The sequence below is a fragment of the Lissotriton vulgaris genome, chromosome 12 (assembly GCF_964263255.1).
Source record: "Lissotriton vulgaris chromosome 12, aLisVul1.2, whole genome shotgun sequence".
NCBI lineage: Eukaryota > Metazoa > Chordata > Amphibia > Caudata > Salamandridae > Lissotriton > Lissotriton vulgaris.
In genome coordinates this window covers 811,289,204-811,307,571 of record NC_141700.1, presented here as the reverse complement: position 1 = coordinate 811,307,571, position 18,368 = coordinate 811,289,204, and the positions used below count along the sequence as shown (strand labels likewise).

Sequence of the window (18,368 nt, the reverse complement as noted above, 5' to 3'; positions counted from 1 at the left end):
AAAAACGAGGGTCTTTCCTGGCGTATTAACCTGTCACAGACCGCTCCGATCATATCAGCATTGACGTAAATAAAGGACATTTTCGAAACCAGTGAAGCATCTCTGAGGAGAACAGGGAGACCCTGTTACCGGAACTGCTCGTGCCACGCCAAACTCCCGCCGCCCTACGTGCCCAGGTATGATACAAGGCTCCTTTATTTTATTTTATTTTTTTAAATTTTTTGAAAACCTTTATTGTGCATGAGAAGGAGTACAAATACGGGCCTACAACCATCAGGCCGGCCACGATACTGTAGGCACAGATGTAAGCAATGCGGTTCCCCAGCGGCATCAGGCAATATAGCATCAATTAGTAGCAGTTACACTATGTGGGAACATGTCGCCAAGGAAAGGAGCAATGAAGGTTTAAGTTTTTTAAAATTTTGATCGAAATATAAGTCAGTGAAGAATAGATTCGAGGAGAACTGAGTCCATACTTTAGTTTCACAACATGAGTAGGCAGCATAATTAAGAACAACAGTAGCGATAAACACCCCACCAGTATGGCCGTATAATGCAAAACAGCAGGAGTATCAGCACACATTTACGCACCATCTACAGCGCCACCCACTCCCTACTAATCCCATGACAGACCCAGAGCAGAAAACAGAACAAGAAAGCGCAGAAATTTTAGAAAAATAAGGCCCATAGAAACTAAGAAGAAAAACTAAATCTACCCCCCCACCCTACAACAATCCGGAGGCTACGGCCTACCCCCCCCCCCCCCCCCGGTAAAGTGCCTGTCGCCCTTTAAAGAACCCGAAATATAGAGAAGAGAAAAGTAGAAACGAAAAGAAATAAAGAGTCTCACTCTTGAAGAGGAGAAAAGGCAAAGAAAAACATTCACTAGTGATAAAGGGAGCAAGGAAGGACAGTCCCAGATCTCCCAGTAAAGAAGGTGGGGAGGAGCCAATACAATAACAGAACTCCCGGACACCCAGCCAATATCGATTCCCACGCCATCGGAATCTAATAGACAAAGGCCAAAAAAGCAAGGGGGGTACAAATGCAGGTATACCCAGAGCGTGGATCGGACCCGTAAATCACCACCCCACGTGTAAAGTAGACAACAGGATATGAGCAGCTCCAATCACAGTCGGAGGTGTCAGGATAGACAAGAAGCAAATTAGATGTGAGGAGCTGAAGCGTTGATACGCGCCAAAAAAGGCGCCGCAGTTATGAACCACGTCAAAGAGGCCAATACAAGTTGACACCCGGAGCCCCCTAGCTCTATATAAGTCGTAAGCAATCATTACACCATGGTACCCGCCCGAAACCCGCCCCAGCCAGAACAAAGACTAAGATGGCCGCCCCAGGCATTGCAGAGACAAAGAGAAATAAAATGGACGCCACCCTTCACAGGCAACCCCCCGCCCCACCGAACGTTTCTGGCAAGTCAGGCACCCAAAAGAAAGTCAACAGAGCCGGCGGCTCACTAGGTACCAGGATAGCCTGTTGGAGCGCCGACTATGGCGTAAACAAGAGTGCAATGACACAAAGGATGCTCTGAAAGCGAGAGCTGAGCCATAGCCAATAACATCCAACCAGCTGGAAAAATCAAGTTACACCCTGCATGTGGTCATACAGCCCCCCCACATAACATCCGAAACCCAACCCCCATCAGGTATGAGAACCGTGCAGCAGAGAGACTGCCTAACCCTGGCCCGATTTCGGACGCCCTTCAGTACATAACCCTCCATGAGTGTCGATCCCCTCCACAACAAAGGAACAAGATGGAAGCAAAAAAGAAGGGGTAGACTCACGAATACAAAATGGACGGCGCCACATACCCATTAATGCATCGGTCACAATAAAAAGAGTCACAAAAGTACTCTGAGAAATCAGATACAACAGGGGAAAAGGCGGAGGCTCTGATGAAAGAATTTTCAAGGGGGCCAGGAGTAGAACAGACAGCAGTCCCATCTTCAATAATAACAGCGAAGGTGATGAAACAGTAGCCGAATGTAGGAACAATGTATCACAGGCAGAGTCGGTGTTCGATCGTCCGCAAAAGCCAGTCATGGCAGAACGAAACTCAGTCCCACTGGAAACACTCAGCAACACAGTATCATTAACAGGAACCATCCGGGGAACGATCAGTGGTTGCTGAGAGCAGCCCTTCCGAATCTGCGCCAGGTCCGAGGCAATGTCGTCGAGCTTGGCACTAAGCCCCTGGGAGTCTCGCAGTAGCGTCGCCCGCAGTTCACACAGGGCAAACAGGACATCTCCATAGGACAGGGTAGGCAGCTCGCCCCCCCCGCCCGTATCACCGGTGGGTGCAGGCAAGCCAATCCCCGGCCCGTCAACGGCATCACAGGCAAGGGGCAATGGCGGACGTCCATCTTCGTCCCACGGGTCAGCGGGGACATCCATAGCGCCCACAGGCCAGTCACAGGAGCCTGGGGGGTGCGACATGGGCCAGCTGTTGCTCCGTCTCCCACCGCTGCAAGTTACAATATAGCGTCGCCAGTGAGGAGCCCCCGTCAGCAGATTCAGGCAGGTAGGGCAAACGGGCGGTCAGCCAGAGTCGGGCGAGTCCCACAACGTAGGCGAGTTGTCCCCTCTCAGAACGAAACAAAGGAACCGGAGTGCCGTGCGGTCGTCCCTGCAGTCGCGTGCCGATCGCGATGTTTAGTACTCCACGGCACCCGGGACGCTGTTGACCACGTTCCAGGGAGGGCTGCCTCTTTCAGGGTGCGGGCGCTCTGCAGGCAGGATGCTCGTCCCCACTACGCCGAGGTCCGGTATTGAGCGGCGAGGAGCGCTGGGGCAATGGCGTCGGGACGGACACCAGGTTATCTAAGCCTTCCGGACGAGCTGAGAGTCCGGAGGAACATGGGCGATAGCAGCACTTCGCCCCCGTCAGAGCAGTCGATGAGTCGGGCAGGATGGTAGGCAGGATAGCTCGACGGGGCTCAAGGGCTGGCGGAGCCGGGAGCTTACACGTCCGCTCCGGTCGCCATCTTGGCTCCTCCCCCCAAGGCTCCTTTATTAGATGCTGCTCCCGGTACCCGGGAAGGAGAGCGGCCCTTCCCATGAACTAGCCCTGCCGTCACCATTGTTCGCTTTGACAATTAATTAATGTTCTGCCATGAGTATCCTGTCGGTAATCAGTCACTTACTGTAGTGCTCGGGGTGTTACGTGATGGGAGACCGGACATCGAAGGCTTCCCCCAGGCAGGGGGAAGCGGAAACCACGTCCTCCCGGCCCCGCCCACAACCAGGCGGCGGCCATCTTGAGGCGGCTCGGGCCACGGCGGTGATCTCGGGGGTAAAACGAGGGGTGGGCACCCTCGAAATTAAATTAAATACATTAAAATGAAAGAGAGAAGCCCCCCCCCCCAAAAAAAATCACGAAAAATTGCGGGATGCGCGCACCGTGCGCGCTTATAGATATATAATTGATTTCTCTTCTAATTTTCTCAGGAACTACTGGAGGGATTTACACTATTTATCAAAAAGCGTGATCTGCGTACCAGACACTACCATTTTGACAAGTTTGGTGTAATTCTCTTCAGTGGTTCAAGCTGTAGCCGTGTCTAAAGGTCCTAAGGAAATTAACATGGGGAAAACACGTTTTGGGACCCCCCTTTTTTCTCAGCCCCCACTTGACTAATCCCCCCCAAACTTTCAGGGAAGGAGAAGAGAGGAGCGGAGCGAGCCATCTTCTTTGAGAAATTTGCAAAGATTCATCAACCAGCGCCAAAGTTATTCCCAATAGAATGTTGGGGATTTCCTATGGAAACTAGGTCCTAACTATATATACCTACTGGCTACCGCCAGTAGGATGTATATATATTATATATATATATATATATATATATATATATATATATATATATATATATATATATATATATATATATATATATATATATATATATAAAATTTAAACCATAAGTAATACATAGCATTTTGAAACACAGATCTAAAGGATATCTATATACCATAAGTAGTATACATTTTATTAATGTGTATATATATATAATCAAAATATACATTTTTATTTACATGTACAGGCATATGCTGTATATCTGTGTTTTGAACATGGTGGTCATGTAGGAAAGAGCCAACTCTTGAGTAGTTTTCTGAAGATAAGATAGTTATCTGTGGCTCTTATGTTTGGGGTTAAGGAACTCCATAGTTCGGCTGCTTAAACTGAGAAAGATGTACGACCCATGTTTTTATCCATGTATGCTCGGATTTTGACGTGAGGTTCTAATCTTGAGAGAACGTTCCTTTGTTGTATTCTTTGGTGATTTTATTCCTGAGAAATAGTGGTTCTGTTCCATGTATTGCTGTGTGGGTGATACACAGCAGCTTGAAGGTGGATCTTCTGACAACCAGTAAACAATGTTTAGACCTTAAGGCAGGAAAGATGTGGGCTTGCGGCTTTACTTGTAGGAATAGTCTGGCAGCAGAGTTCTGAATTCTTTAGTAGTTTTTTCATAATTGATAAAGATGATCTGTGGTAGAGGCCATTGGCATAATAATGGTTAGACAGTACAAGAGCAATAGTAGCCTGGACCATGTGTGCAAATCCTAGGGTGTGGCAAGATGAATCAGAGTTTTTATGGTAGTGAAGCTTGATCTTGGTAACTTGTCCACTTGGGCATTATTTGATCATTTGGAGTCCATGGTAATTCCAAGATTTCTTACTTCCTTAGATATTTTTTTTTAAAACACACTTTATTATTGACTGCAAGATTGACATGATGAAACACAGAATTATGAAAGTATTAGACAGTCTTTTTCATTTTTCCCCGTCCCTAATCTGCCGGGCATATAAATCATATAATTGGCTCATTTGTAATTCAGTATATGCCTTTTACTTCCTTAGATACTAGATAATTTTTCCAGTCGCCACATGTGAGTATTTCTGTTTTGTATGCATTCAATTTGAAGTCCCTCCATGTCATCCCATGATCAACGGCTCTGAGGCAACTGAAGATTTTTGAGTTTTCAATTTCTTTGGGGCTTTTCAGTTTAAGAAGTATTTGTGTGTCATCTGCATAGTTACAGCATGTGAGCTGCAATTCATTGATCGGTGCTGGTAATGACTTCATGTCGATGTTGAAAAGCATGGGCGGGATGATAGAGCATTGAGGGGGGCCTGCTTTTATGAAGGATGGTTTGGATGTGAAGTGGGAGTATGGATAATATTTGTCATGTTTTGAAGTTAGGATGTGATCCAGTGAAGAGCAGGCCCCTCTGTGCTTGATTCGAGTGTCATGGTCAACTGTGACGAAGGCAGGTGGTAAGACCAAGAGAAGTAGTGCAGGCAGCAACCCTGTTCTGGTCTGCTATGTTTTTCAGGTCATCCCAGATGGCGATGAGGGCAGAATCTGTGGCTCTTCCTGGACAGAACCCTATTTGGAAACCAGAACATATGGAGTCATTTTCAATAAATTGTGACGTCTAGGTGAATGCTGCACTTTCTATCAGTTTGCCCAGGAAAGGTCAATTTTTAACTGGTCTGTAGTTGTCTGGGTCATGTGGGACAAGGTTTGTTCTCTTTAATAATGAGCATATGTATGATTTTTTTGAAGTCTTCTGGAAAGATTCCTGAAGTTGATGAATTATGTATGACTTTTCTTCCTGTTGTAGCAGCAGAGGTAGTTAGAAGTATGTTCTTGAAGATTTGGGGTTGACAAGGATCACAAAGGCTGCCAGCAGGCCTGCTTGCTTGACCGGATCCATATATTCACTTCGGGAAAGTTGTTTGAAGTAATGCAAAGTCTTGGAGTGAATTGTTGAAAATGGGTTGGTGCTGGTGGTTTTCCTTTGTTATAAATATACCCAATATGTCTGCTTTGGGTGTGTTATGATTTGCCAGTTAGTGACTAAATTCTTGAGTCATGGGAAGAGTTTTCTCTATGCATTTTGATTCACAAAATTCTGTGAGAATTTTTATAAAATTCTGTATTTAACATTTGGCATTTTGAATTCTGTATGAATAGAAACCCGTTAAAAAAATCTTTTTTGTTTGTTGACTTGTCTATTCTGTTAAGTGTGTGTAAGTTAAGTTTGTCGTGATTACTATTTGTTTTGGGCCAGGTACTTTGCAGCTTTGAAATGTGTTTTATCCCTTTCAGTTCTGCCTTTCTTCAAGATGCTTGTTTTCATTTGTCCTGTTCTGTTGTTTTTAGTGGTAATAGGTTATCAAAAGCTTCCTGTGGTCACACATAAAGTTTTTGAACAGAATTTAACGTGTCTAGATCTGTGTTGGAAGTTAGTAGTGTTTCTAAGAATTCAAGATTGAGTTTGTTCCTTGGTCAATTAGTGGATGCATACATGGTGGCCTTAGGTATTTTGATTTGTGGTGTTTGGTGTTGGAAAGCTACCAGATGGTGGTCTAACCATGTGACTAGAGAAATCCCTTGAAAGGTAACTAGTTCTGGATTTGCAAAAACAACAATTAGGATGTGTCCAGTGATCTGTGTGTGGGTTTGTGAAAGATCTGATGTAGGTTCAGTGGGTCTAGGCTAGTGATGATAGTTTTTGGATGGGGCCCATTGGGGTTGTCAAACCAAATGCTAAGGCCACCAAGAATACATAGGTTAGAGTGTAGTGCCTTAAGGTTAGAGTGTAGTGCCATAAGGTTAGACACGGTGTCTAGAAATGTCTCTGGGATTGTTGCATTGGTAGGTGGTGGTCCGTAAAGGAGGAAGTCATAGGAGGAAGTTGGGGTAGAACTGCATCTATTGATAAGGGCTTCACAACCTTGTATGGAATTGTCGTCCGCTTTGGTGAGATTTATTATTTCCTTGAATATAACACCTAGTCCACCTCCTCTGTTACCTCTGCGATTTTGTGTGACTGTTTGATAGCCTGGAGGAAGGCTTCATGCAAAACTGGAGCTATGTCATCTCCCAGCAATGATTCAATTATGAAGAGTAAGTCAGGTTGTGTGTCAGTAAGTTGGTCGTAGATGTGGTGCTTGTTTTTAGAGAGAGATTGAGCATTCATTAGTAGGCAGCCTAGAGATTGTGTTTTGGTGGTGGTGTGAATTTGTTTTCTAGAGGAATGAGTAGTAATCTTTGAACTTTTAGCATGTGTATTATTCATTCACCGTTTGGATGTGTGTGACCACTGACTATTATTTATTTTAGATCTGGCTGCAGTTTGTTGTAAACTTCCTGTTTCTAATTCTTTAACACATACTTACAGTGGCCTTTGAGTCTGCCCAGTGTTTTTATACTCGACAGCTTTGCTTTCTGTCTCCAGTCCCTGCTGTTTGTTTGATGGCTTTCCTCTATTCCTGTGTTTGTCCTGGCTAGTAGCATTTTGGTCTCAGTGTTTTCATTGGATAAATTGTGTGCTTCCATTGCTGAGTTTTAGTGTCTCTTCTTTCAGAACATACAGGAATGCATCTAGAGCTGTGGTAATGACTATCATCACCACCCAGTAGTATTATATCTATGTCACTATGGGCCATATGAATGAAAAAACGATTTTGCGATTCTCAGTTAGCGATTCATGGCGAATCACATTTTGAGAATCTCAAATCGGTATGTGAACAAAAAATCACAAATAGTGATTCCCTAAAAATCGCAATTTTTTTTGCGATTACCCGTTTTGCAATTCCTTAATTGCGTATTCGCAGAATTTGCGAACTCGCAATTAAGGAATCTCAAAACTGGTGATCTGAAACTCAGGTGCAGCTTGCTCACATCACAACCAGGAAGCGTGACTACCCATGCTGCACCTGAGTTTCAGAATCCGAGTGAGAGGCTGGAAGGAGTGCTGAGGCACCAGTGCACTGCAACACAGACTGGCGAAATGGCCACACAGAAGCAGCAGCAGGGTGAAAGCACAAGAAAGTGAAAACAGAAGTTTTCTGTAAGGGAGCAGGAGGTGCTCATCCAGGAGATGGTGGTGAGCCATGAGCTGTTATTTGGAAAAAATTCCCTCAGAGCACCAGAGACCCGGAGAAGGAGAATATGGGCGGAGATCCAAGAGAAGGTCAATTCCATAGGCGTACCCACCGCAGCGTCGCGGAATTGCGAAAACGCTGGTACGATATGTGCCAGCGTTCGAAGGAAAGGGTTGCAGCCGGGCTGCAGGAGGCAAAACAGACTGGTGGAGGGACATCCACTGCCCCTGCTTCCACGCCAATGGAGGAAATGGTCGAGGGGACATTGCTACAGGAGAGTGTGAGCGGCGTGGCTGACCTCGACAGCTCCGACCTACAAGGACCAAGACAAGGTAAGAAGTATGCCATCACACCCCTGATACCGACCTACTCCACCCCCACCCCCATGAGAGACCCAGACACACATCACAAATGCCAATCCAGTGCAGGCACACTCCCAACCACAGCAATGCAATATGGGAGATGTCGTCACCTTAAACAGTGGATCAGTGAAACCTGGCTAGGTTCAAGCAGTATGTGTGTATGAGTGAAGGCAATATACACACGTCAGGACCCACATAATCAACAAAATAGTGTAATTTATTGCATTACCAATGCAAGGCTGGACAGCAAATTAATGTGTACATTTACGTGCACAGCACCACAAGAAACACAGGGCCAGAGGCCTGGAGGGGAGGATGAGTCCCACAGCGCAGCAGTGCCAGGGCAAGTGGAGGAGGAGGAGGGCAGCCAAGTCAACACACACAACCGCCCATGGCACATTGCAGTGGCTCCATTGCCACCGCTGCAGGACGGAATCTGTGACACCGAGGAAGAACACAACCAAGTCCAGGGACAGTCTGTGCCACAACTCAGACCATGAGTACTTCCAAGCCCCACACCAGCCATTCCATCCAGGCGCAGGGTCCGTCCATCCCCAGGTACATCTGCGGAAGGAGAGGAGACAGTGTTCCGTGGCCTCGAAGGAAACATGCTTGAGGTTCAGCGCCTGCAGGGGAGAAGCATACGAGCAATTCAAAGACAGCTTAGGGTGGGCTTCAGGGGCATGACGGGTGCCCTGGCGGCACTCTGTGTGGAGATACGGGCGGACCGTGCTGCTAGGCGCCGTGAGAGTCAGCGCCTCAACACATGCCTTGAACTTTTCACAAGGGCTATTAACCGTCTGACCTCAGCCACCTCTATCCAGTCACGGCGCAGCATTAGCATGCAGCATGAGGTTGCCCACTGCAGTCAGGACATGGCCAGGGGATTACTCCAGGTCACATGTGCTGTGGATCAGCTGTGGACAGTTGCTACTGGTGGGACAGGAGTCCTCAGTTCACTAGAGGAGGACGCACAATCAAGCCGTAGCAGCCTCACTCCACCCCCCAACAGGGCAGGCGCCGTAGTGAGCGTCATGGCAGGTCTGCAGATGCCACTGAAGAGGGGAATGTGCACTCGGGACGCAGAGCAATGGGACGTCAGCGCCGCAGTTGAGGTGCCCGGGCTTACTAATGGCAATGGGTGGATTAACCCATTGCACAAAGACGACAGTGAACAATTTATTGTTTTTACACTGTGCATCCAACATGTGCGTGACTAACCACATTGTGTGCTACACAGACTGTGTGATATTATGAATCCTGACTTAAAGGATATCCAACACAGTTTATCATGAATACATAGAATTGTATCATCATTTCTCCCCTAGAAATAATTCTGTGGTATGTCATCTCGCCTCTGTTGCCCGGCTGCTGCTCCAATCACACCGGCTGGCCTGCATCCTGGAGCTGGTCCCTCCTCATCTGATGTGTCTGAATCGCTGAGCTCTACTGTTGTGCCTTTCCTGGTGGCGATGTTATGCAGCATGGCACACACAACCACCATCTTACAGCAGGGCTCAGGGCTGTATTGCAGTGCTCCTCCACTCTTATGCAGGCGTCTGAAATGGCTCTTGAGTATACCAAAGGTCCGCTCAATGGTACTGCGGGTGGCAGTGTGGGCACTGTTGTACCTCCGCTCCCTAGTGTTTGCAGGATTTAGGTATGGGGTCAATATGAAGTCCCGGACTGCGTATGCACTGTCACCTGTGAGGCAAGAGGAAATGGGTTACACACTGTCCTGCCACTGCTGTACTTTACTATTGTGTCACTGTTTGCTATGCAATTACCTAGAAGGTAGCCCTCTTCAAACTCGTCATTAGTGATTCGACGGTGGATCCCACTGTGGCGAAATATGAATGAGTCTTGGGTGCTGCCTTAGTATTAGGCAACAATGTCAGTGATAATGTGCTTGGAATCACACACTACTTGTATATTGAGGGAATGGTATGACTTGCGATTCCTGAACACATACTCATCGCGGGAGGGGGGATATGGCAACATGTGTCCCATCTATGCATCCTATGACATGGGGAAATTGTGCTATTTGATAGAACTCCTGCTTGGTCTTGGTGCATGTTTAGTGTCAGTGGGGTGCAGGGGGAAGTGGATGTGGTGAGACAGCCTCTGAACCATGGCATCAAGAACATGTGAAAAAAATGCAAGAATGCACTCTGTGACACCCCTCCTACTGAGGCGATCACCCCCTGGTAGCTACCTGATGCCAAGAGGTGCAGTGAGCACAGGACCTGGATGTGGGTGGGGATGGTGTGTGTCCTGTGTGTGGGGTGTTCAAGAATAGGTTTGAGTTCCTCAATTAAATTAAGGATGCTCTCTTCATCCAGCCTGTAGTGTGTATGGATGTCCTCCTCAGTCAGCTGGAACAGGGTAATGCGCGCACGGAATATCTTCTCCCGGCGTCTCCTCCTCTGTGCAGCAGCTCTGAGTCGCAGCCTTCTGGCTATTACATACAGCCCAGCCATTGTGTAAAAATCTGTTGCATTGTGGGACTCCTTAATTAGTTTGCACCTGGTTACCACCTGCTCATGCTTGGTGTTAATTGCGATACTCAAAATAGCGAATTTCGTGAATTTGCTATTTGCGACTTTTTCATACATTTCATTGCGATTTCTTATTTTGCGATATCCCGTTTGCGAATTTCGCTAACACTGAAAATTGCAAACTATGGAATCGCTAGGGAATTCGCAGAATTCATGTTATCGCAACACAAGAAATCGCTATTTTTGCGATTTCCTATTTTGCAATGCGAATGTGCCGGAAATAGAGATTTTTTTTGTTGCAAACTGTGTTTTTTTAGATTTGCAGCGTTTGCGACTAAAAATTGGTTTGATACATATGCCCCTATGTTTTTTCCACTTTCAGCAAGATACACTAATGTTAAATCTGCTCTTTTCTAATCCTTTGACATGCTGAGGCTGAAGGGCAGAGGTGGACACCTGTGGGACTTCGAGTAATTGCAATATGTGCTGCTGCCTGATTACAGGAAGGACACACGTCTGCCTCTGGGGACCCTCCTGCACCAGAAAACAAATTAGGTTTGACTCCAGTGACCTCCAGAGGTGACCTATTGCAGCCGGCCACAGGACACTATTTAAATTTGACTCCAGGATACTCTCATATTGCCATGCTATTTTACTTAAAAACTTTGATGGCAGTGAATATAGTTGTACCTCCTTTGTTCATGTGTTCTGATCTCTTCCTCTAAATTCTGTGATGCTATGTTAATGTTTATTTGTATAGCGTGCTGGAATTCCTCCAGTGATTAGAAAGTATTTTGTTTATTTGGGCAAATATTAGCAAGAATTACATTCCCATTGTGAAAGTACCTTGGCAAGCCAGGTATTTGTTATTTTTTCTTAGTGAAATGGGATTTTTCCTGACATAAATTAGCCAGGAAGGTGTCTCGGAGATTAATGGCGCCAAACGAAAAACTTTGGCCACCAACTTCAAATTTGTGAAACCAAGGCACAACCAATACATTTGTCCCAGAAGTCTTTTTAGGCTGTTAGGCTTTTAACGTGTTTTGTGGAATGAAGGCCCGTCCCATGCTTGAGATTTCTGAGCCATACACAATGTTTTAGAATAGCTCCTCTGCATAATAGGGACCTAGGGAAGAATTTCTAATATAAGAGTTGGTCAGGCAAAGCCAGGAGCTCCCAATACAACTCTCACTGCTGTATATTGTATCGCCTGAAGTTTGTGGAGCATCTTTTTCAGTACTTCCAAGTGTAGTGTGTTTGCATCATCTAATGGTGATCCACTTAAGACTGTAACTGCCATATGTCCAGCCTCTAAAGAAAGAAATAAGATCCCTGAGATCTGAATGTATTGCAGGTAGAAACAACTGTTGCAATGTGCTCCTTTGGGGCAGCTGGGAGTCAAGTTCAACTCCTAGATTCTGAGGTAGGACTAGTGCCTATTTCGCTAGGCCATTACGAATTGAACCATTGGTGGCAATGGTTGTTGACGATTATTAGCAGCATGATTTGAGTGTATTACTCCTATCGGCTGCCAGACATATGCACATTGCTTTTTGGAATTCACATTGGAAGGCGCGATTATGATTGAGGGAAGTAAAAGCTGACTATCGTCAGCAAACATCAGCCTTCTCACCCGCTCTAGTAAAACTTTCACTAGCGGCGCAGTGTATATATTAGGTGGGGAACAGGGTAGAATCCTGTAGGGACCCCACAAGTAACTGATGTCTTAGTTGTGAAAAAAGTTAATTTCCCAAAGTGCCAGTGAATCCTAATGCCTTGACAAAGCCTTATATTATGTAGTTACAAGCCAGACAGTATGTGACTAAACCTTTTAGGAAATGAGTAAAAAGTGGACCTATGATGAACCAAGACAATATGTGACCAGAAAAGGTAAAGTATCAAAAATAAAATTTTTATTATTTACGAAAACAGAGTATCTGTGTGGAGAATGTTTTAAAATGTTTTTTTAAATAATAAGAAAGGGAACAATGAAAAATGACATCAATAACAATGTTGATAGACATGCAATTTCTCTCTTGGTCTTTGTATTAAGTACAAAATGAATGTATAATTGTTGCTAACAATACTCATTCATACTTATTCATTTATATATGGCCTAATGATACATCATATTTTTTTTTTTTAATTTTTGGTAAACCTTTATTGATACACAAAGCAGTTACAATCACGGGCAGCAAATCAGTAAAAGCCATAAGTACTCAGCATTCCGCCTCCCAATTGCCCCATTGCAGCTCAGGATAATGACCGTACCATACAGGTACCAGGATGAAAGAGGTTTTTTTTTTAAAGTTTAGGGAAAACCAGGATGGGACGCCGTACAATCGAACAATCATTATATCAAGGGCTGTCAGTAATCAGGATCTTCGCAGCAGGACTAATAAAGGCAGAGCGTTGACACTAATGCGTAGTAAACAGGATAGACAATGAACAGTACAGTTCGCGCGCCAATACAGTACATGCCTGCTGCATCGTAAGTCTGTTTCAAGAAACATCACCCCTCGTGATTCGGACCAGAGAAACGTACGGTAAACAACCCATCGCTTGGTTCCAAAGAAGGAGGAGAAAGAACAAGGAATAAAGGGAAAGCCAAGAATAACAAGTGAGAACAAAGGGGCCCTAGAAACGAAAAAGAAAAAAGAAAAACAGTGATACCCCCCCCCCCCAAACCCCCCACCCTGCACCCCTGCCTATGGCTACGGCCTCCCCCTCAGCAGCGTGCCTGTCGCCCGTTATTGAACCCGAAATGTAGAAGAAAGCGGAATAGAGGTATAGCTCGACTTAAGTTAAAATCTAAAGGAGAGAAAAAGGAAAAAAGAAAGGAAAAAAGGAAAGGAAAACGGAGGAGAAACCAGGACAGACCCCCAGCCCACACTCGCCCCCCCCCCACCACAGAAGATACCCACTCCAAACAGTAAGCCGGAATGCAATACAGTACACATATTATGAGTGGGTACAATCTTTGCCAGTCTGCTGTTAGCGCCATCATTACATAGGTAGAAGGTCCCGCACCGGATCGCACTGAAAATAGCATTGCAATACTCAACCCAGGCCCGCCCAGTCCAATTTATGATTGCAACCCATTCTCTCCGTTACAGGTGTAGGTGGATCAAAGTACCAGACTGAGAAGACGATGTTTTCAAAAGGCACGATAGTACACAGTGATGTCGCTCGAAGGACGTAGCTATCCAACTGTCTAGGGGCCGTCAGGGAGCGTGAGAGATGGTGCTCAATCCTCAACATCAGCCAGAACAAAGGGAAAGAGGGCTTGTCATAGAGCCACCTCCCCCCGCCGCTATCGAGCAGTTAGTCATTAGAACCGGGTAATGCTCCCATAAATGTTACCATCGTCAGATATTCAGCCTCCGCTGTGATTACTGGACAACACCCAGCGCCACTATCCCTCTGTCGAGCGTGGGCTCATAGGACGTCACCATCTAGCCCCGAGACCACCAAGTCCCGGGGGCACCCATGAGTCGACTGCCAACAATCAACATGGCACACAACATCCAGCAATCCGCATATTAGGGCAGAAGTCGCTCCTCCTGGATGACCCCACGCACAACAGCATCCAGGTCTCTCCCTGCGGTCTCCATCTGGTGTCGTCGTGCGAACTGCAAGTAAACAATGGCCGCCATGCCATCCCCCAGCTGAAGGTTCACCATCTCACCCCCAGTAGCGGCAGTCCTCGTATCCAGCAAGGCTCCAGCGCCCCAGGCCAATCCTCCCCAGGTGTCTGATCGCGCTATTTTCGTGGCCCCAGCCGATCAGTAAAGGATCAGTATCGGTCCCCTCAGGCGCAATCGCGGGCAAGGCGCTCCCACACGGAGCGCACACCGCTAGGCGGAGAGCGTCCCGGGGTCGCTAATCAATCAGCGGGCAAACAGTCCCAGCAAGGGTATTGGGAGACACTCACCGCCGTCGGGATCGATATAATCTGCACAGGGCGCACACCCACATAATGACCAGCTGGAGGGGGGGTCGTTGCTTCAATAATCAGGGGAGAGCAGCAAACCGAATCTCAACATTGCTGTGGCGCTGCGTGAAAATCGCCGTCCAAATCAGGTGGGGCCGGGTCGTCATCCTCCCAGACTGGCACTTCCGCCGCGCACCCTGCCTTTGTTGTTGTGTTAAGGGCCGGGCAGTTGAGTACTCCAGACCCCGGCTTCAGGCAGGGGCGGGCCGCAAACTTCGAGGCGGCACATCTCCGGCTAGGAAGCCGCCAGAGCACTCGGGCGCGCATGGATCTGCGCCGCTTCATCTCCGCCGCTCGTGAGCATAATAAAGGCGCTAGCTAGGGAGCTATATGTTTTGGCAGGAGAACGCGGCCGGCGGAGCCGGGAGCCCGATCGGCCATCTTGGTCCGCGACCTGGCTCCTCCCTCTGATACATCATATTTTTTTAAAGTATGTCAAACATGATGTTGTAATTCTAGACATAAACTTATATAATAAAATGGAATCAAAGCAAAAAGTTCAATACACATTATTTTGGACAATGAAAACAGTGTGGCCATTGCTAATGTAATTTGTTTCTCTACGCTCGTTTCGGCGGTATGCCTTCATCAGGTAGCCATGTTGGTCTAATAAAATCTTATTAAATGTAGTATATCATCTAACAGTGAAGCGTACGTTGAAACTGATAGCAGCGCTAATTGTAGAAGGAATAGCCAATATTCACAAAATCGTGTGAATTTTCATCACAGCTCAGAGCTCGTGTGAATATACTGTTTTTTAAGAGTTAGTTGTACCTCCGTGAATACAGTGCAAAATGTTCAGTGAAAGATGATAAAGTTCACTCTATTTTCATTCTTTTAAAGGGAAATCCAGTGGATAAACTAATATTTCTGCCAAATGCCGGGTGCGGTATTAAAAATGCATGTTTCAGAGAGTAGTTGAAAAACATGCGATGAATTCCTTCGAATTATGTAGACCTTTTATAAGGGGATCCTGTGGATAAACTAAGTTTTCTGCCAACAGTCGTGCCATATAAAAATTGCATATTTCAGAGTTTAGTTGGAAAACAAGCGATAAATTCTTTAAACAATGTATATGGGCTGACCATGGAATGCACTAGAAAGTCCTCCACCGATGACGGTAGAAACACAGGGCTGTTGGCAGAAACATTAGTCTATCCACAGGATCCCCTTATAAAAGAAAACTCTTATATATTCATTTTGTACTTAATTCATATATCTAAATTGTTATTGATGTAATTTTTCATTATTCCTTTTCTTCTTATTTAAAAAAAAATACAATATTTAAAACATTCTCCACAAATACTCTGTTTTCGTAAATAATAAAAATTTAATTTTTGATACTTTACCTTTTCTGGTCAAATATTATTGTCTCTATTCATCATAGGTCCACTTTTTACTCATTTTTCCTAAATGGTTTATTCAAATGCAGTATTTAGGTGAACCGCTATTTTCACATATAATTACAAGCCAGAAATGCAGGTTTTGGCAATGTTTCTTTAAAAAATGTGGGCCCTGTTAGCTTTTTCAATACTTGTTTTAGTATTAATTTATCTATATAAAAAGTTGAAACATGATTGTAAAAAGCATTTGGCAGTGTATTGTTTTTCTTGTGAATTTTGTAATATGCTTGAATAGATTACTAAAAATGATACATTTTGATAGTGTATTCACTAATTTCGTTTGTGTCTAATCAGCAGGTGAGAGAAATAAAAACAGGAAAATAAAAACAGAACGCGCTGGAAAAACAGCATCAAGAAAAGACAATGTACATTTTTTTTCAAGTTCTGAGAATACGGCAAGCTGCAGTAACCAAACGCAGTCAGAGGTATCTGCGAAAACAGGAGATCAGACTTTGTCTCATGGAAGTGTTTTTAGTAATACAGCTTCTTTTAGTGCTTACCAGGAACCCTTGCTGATACCCAGTTCTGAACGATATAGCGACTGGGAGAGTGTACAGAAACAAACAGATTATATTGCTTATCAACCAGAAATGCAACCCAACTGGAGACTGCACACATGTACTGAATGTAACAAAAGCTTCAGTAGAAAGGATAGTCTTCTTAATCACAAAAGAATACATGCAGGAATAAAGCTATATGAATGTACCGAATGCGACAAGAGCTTCAGTAGGAAGGAGCATCTTATTGTGCACAAGAGAACACACTCCGGAGTAAGACCTTATCATTGCAGTATATGTGGTAAAAGCTTCACTCAGAAGGGAGTTCTCATTAGACACCACCGAATCCACACACAAGAACGGCCACATCAGTGTTGTGAGTGTGATAGAAGATTCAGTCAAAAGGGAAATCTTATTAAACATATGAAAACGCATAACAACAACAGATGACCATCTCAGAAGTAAGTATTCTATCAGCATTCTTACTCATGAGATCGATTTTAAATCGCACTAACATCACTGGTCAGTCTTGTCAGTGGCATCCTGTTGGTGGTTAAATTACTCAATCAGTTAATATCTGATGGAACAGCTCCACATAATCAGACATGAAATGATACTAGTTCAGAGCTTTGACTTCTCAAAGCAGAAACATTTGTCAGTAGGAAATTGTCAAACGTTGGAAATCTGTACCTGGCTCAATAAAGAAAACTAACAGTTTGGTGAGCAGACATACTTGGGGTTAATCAAAGCAATTGGAATCAAACACAAACCATGAAAACAAAAGACACAGAGAAATCCTATACAGTGCAGGTGATCGTGAAAACTCACAAACATTGCACAGCACAAAAAATGTAAATCAACTTGCATTCTTGTAACAATTGGCAATTATGAAAATCATTTGTCCCTGGTCACAGAAAGGTTTTGCATACATTTTAAAACACAGTGGAACTAAATGATTTCTGTATGTGGCTACAGTGTGACACATTGAACAGAAAGAATATATGCTTGTATGAAAATGTATTTTAAACTGATTTATTGATAAATCCTAAAAGATTTTTAAACATCAATTAAAAAGTGGCTTGAAAGGGCTACACGCTTATTTGATTCAGTCTGATGTGTTAAAACTATTGTGTTTATATTTCCGAATATTATTTGTGGAGATTTTGATGAGTTGTAAAAGTAGATGTTTAAGGTATACATTAATATTCCAAGTTATAGAGCAGCTTGTTACAAATTCAAATAATTCCTCAAACTACTTAATTGTATTCCCTTAACCAGCCTTCCTCAACTTTTCCAGTGTGATTGATCTAGTGTAGTAGTTTGTAACCTATAACTTCTGTGGACCCCTATGTAATCATTACTGGAATCCGGGGACCTCTACTGAATTATTACTGGAATTTCGGGACCCCCATGCAGTCATTATTAGAATCTGGGGGTCCTGACCGAAGCAATTTTGATGATTTGAACTGCAATACACAAAAATATGGAAACAAGCATCAATCAAACAAATGGAAAAATGAAGAAATATTTTATTTAATATTTATTTAATTCACAAATGTAATTAAAAAAAATTAATGGGAAGGTTGGAGCTTTCTAAATTCATTTGAGACCACACATCAACCACACTATTCTGTACGACTGCTTCCACAAATCAATTTGAGGATACCAATTTAATTCTTAGCCTCCAATTTTATATTCC

The 18,368-nt window shown here is 44.5% G+C and overlaps 1 protein-coding gene across 4 annotated transcripts in view; it reads left to right on the top strand.

The window, feature by feature from the left end:
- Positions 1-17,773, top strand: part of LOC147678852 (uncharacterized) — a 121,551-nt gene extending 103,778 nt beyond the window's left edge. For 2 of the 4 annotated variants that reach the window (XM_086946278.1, XM_086946280.1), the window contains one exon: positions 16,467-17,773. In XM_086946278.1, coding sequence (XP_086802404.1) covers positions 16,467-17,119 — 653 coding nt within the window. In that variant the 3' untranslated portion in view covers positions 17,120-17,773. The remainder of the gene's footprint in view (positions 1-16,466) is intronic. The other 2 variants (XM_086946281.1, XM_086946279.1) reach the window with 1 other exon arrangement.
- Positions 17,774-18,368: the final 595 nt, after the last annotated feature.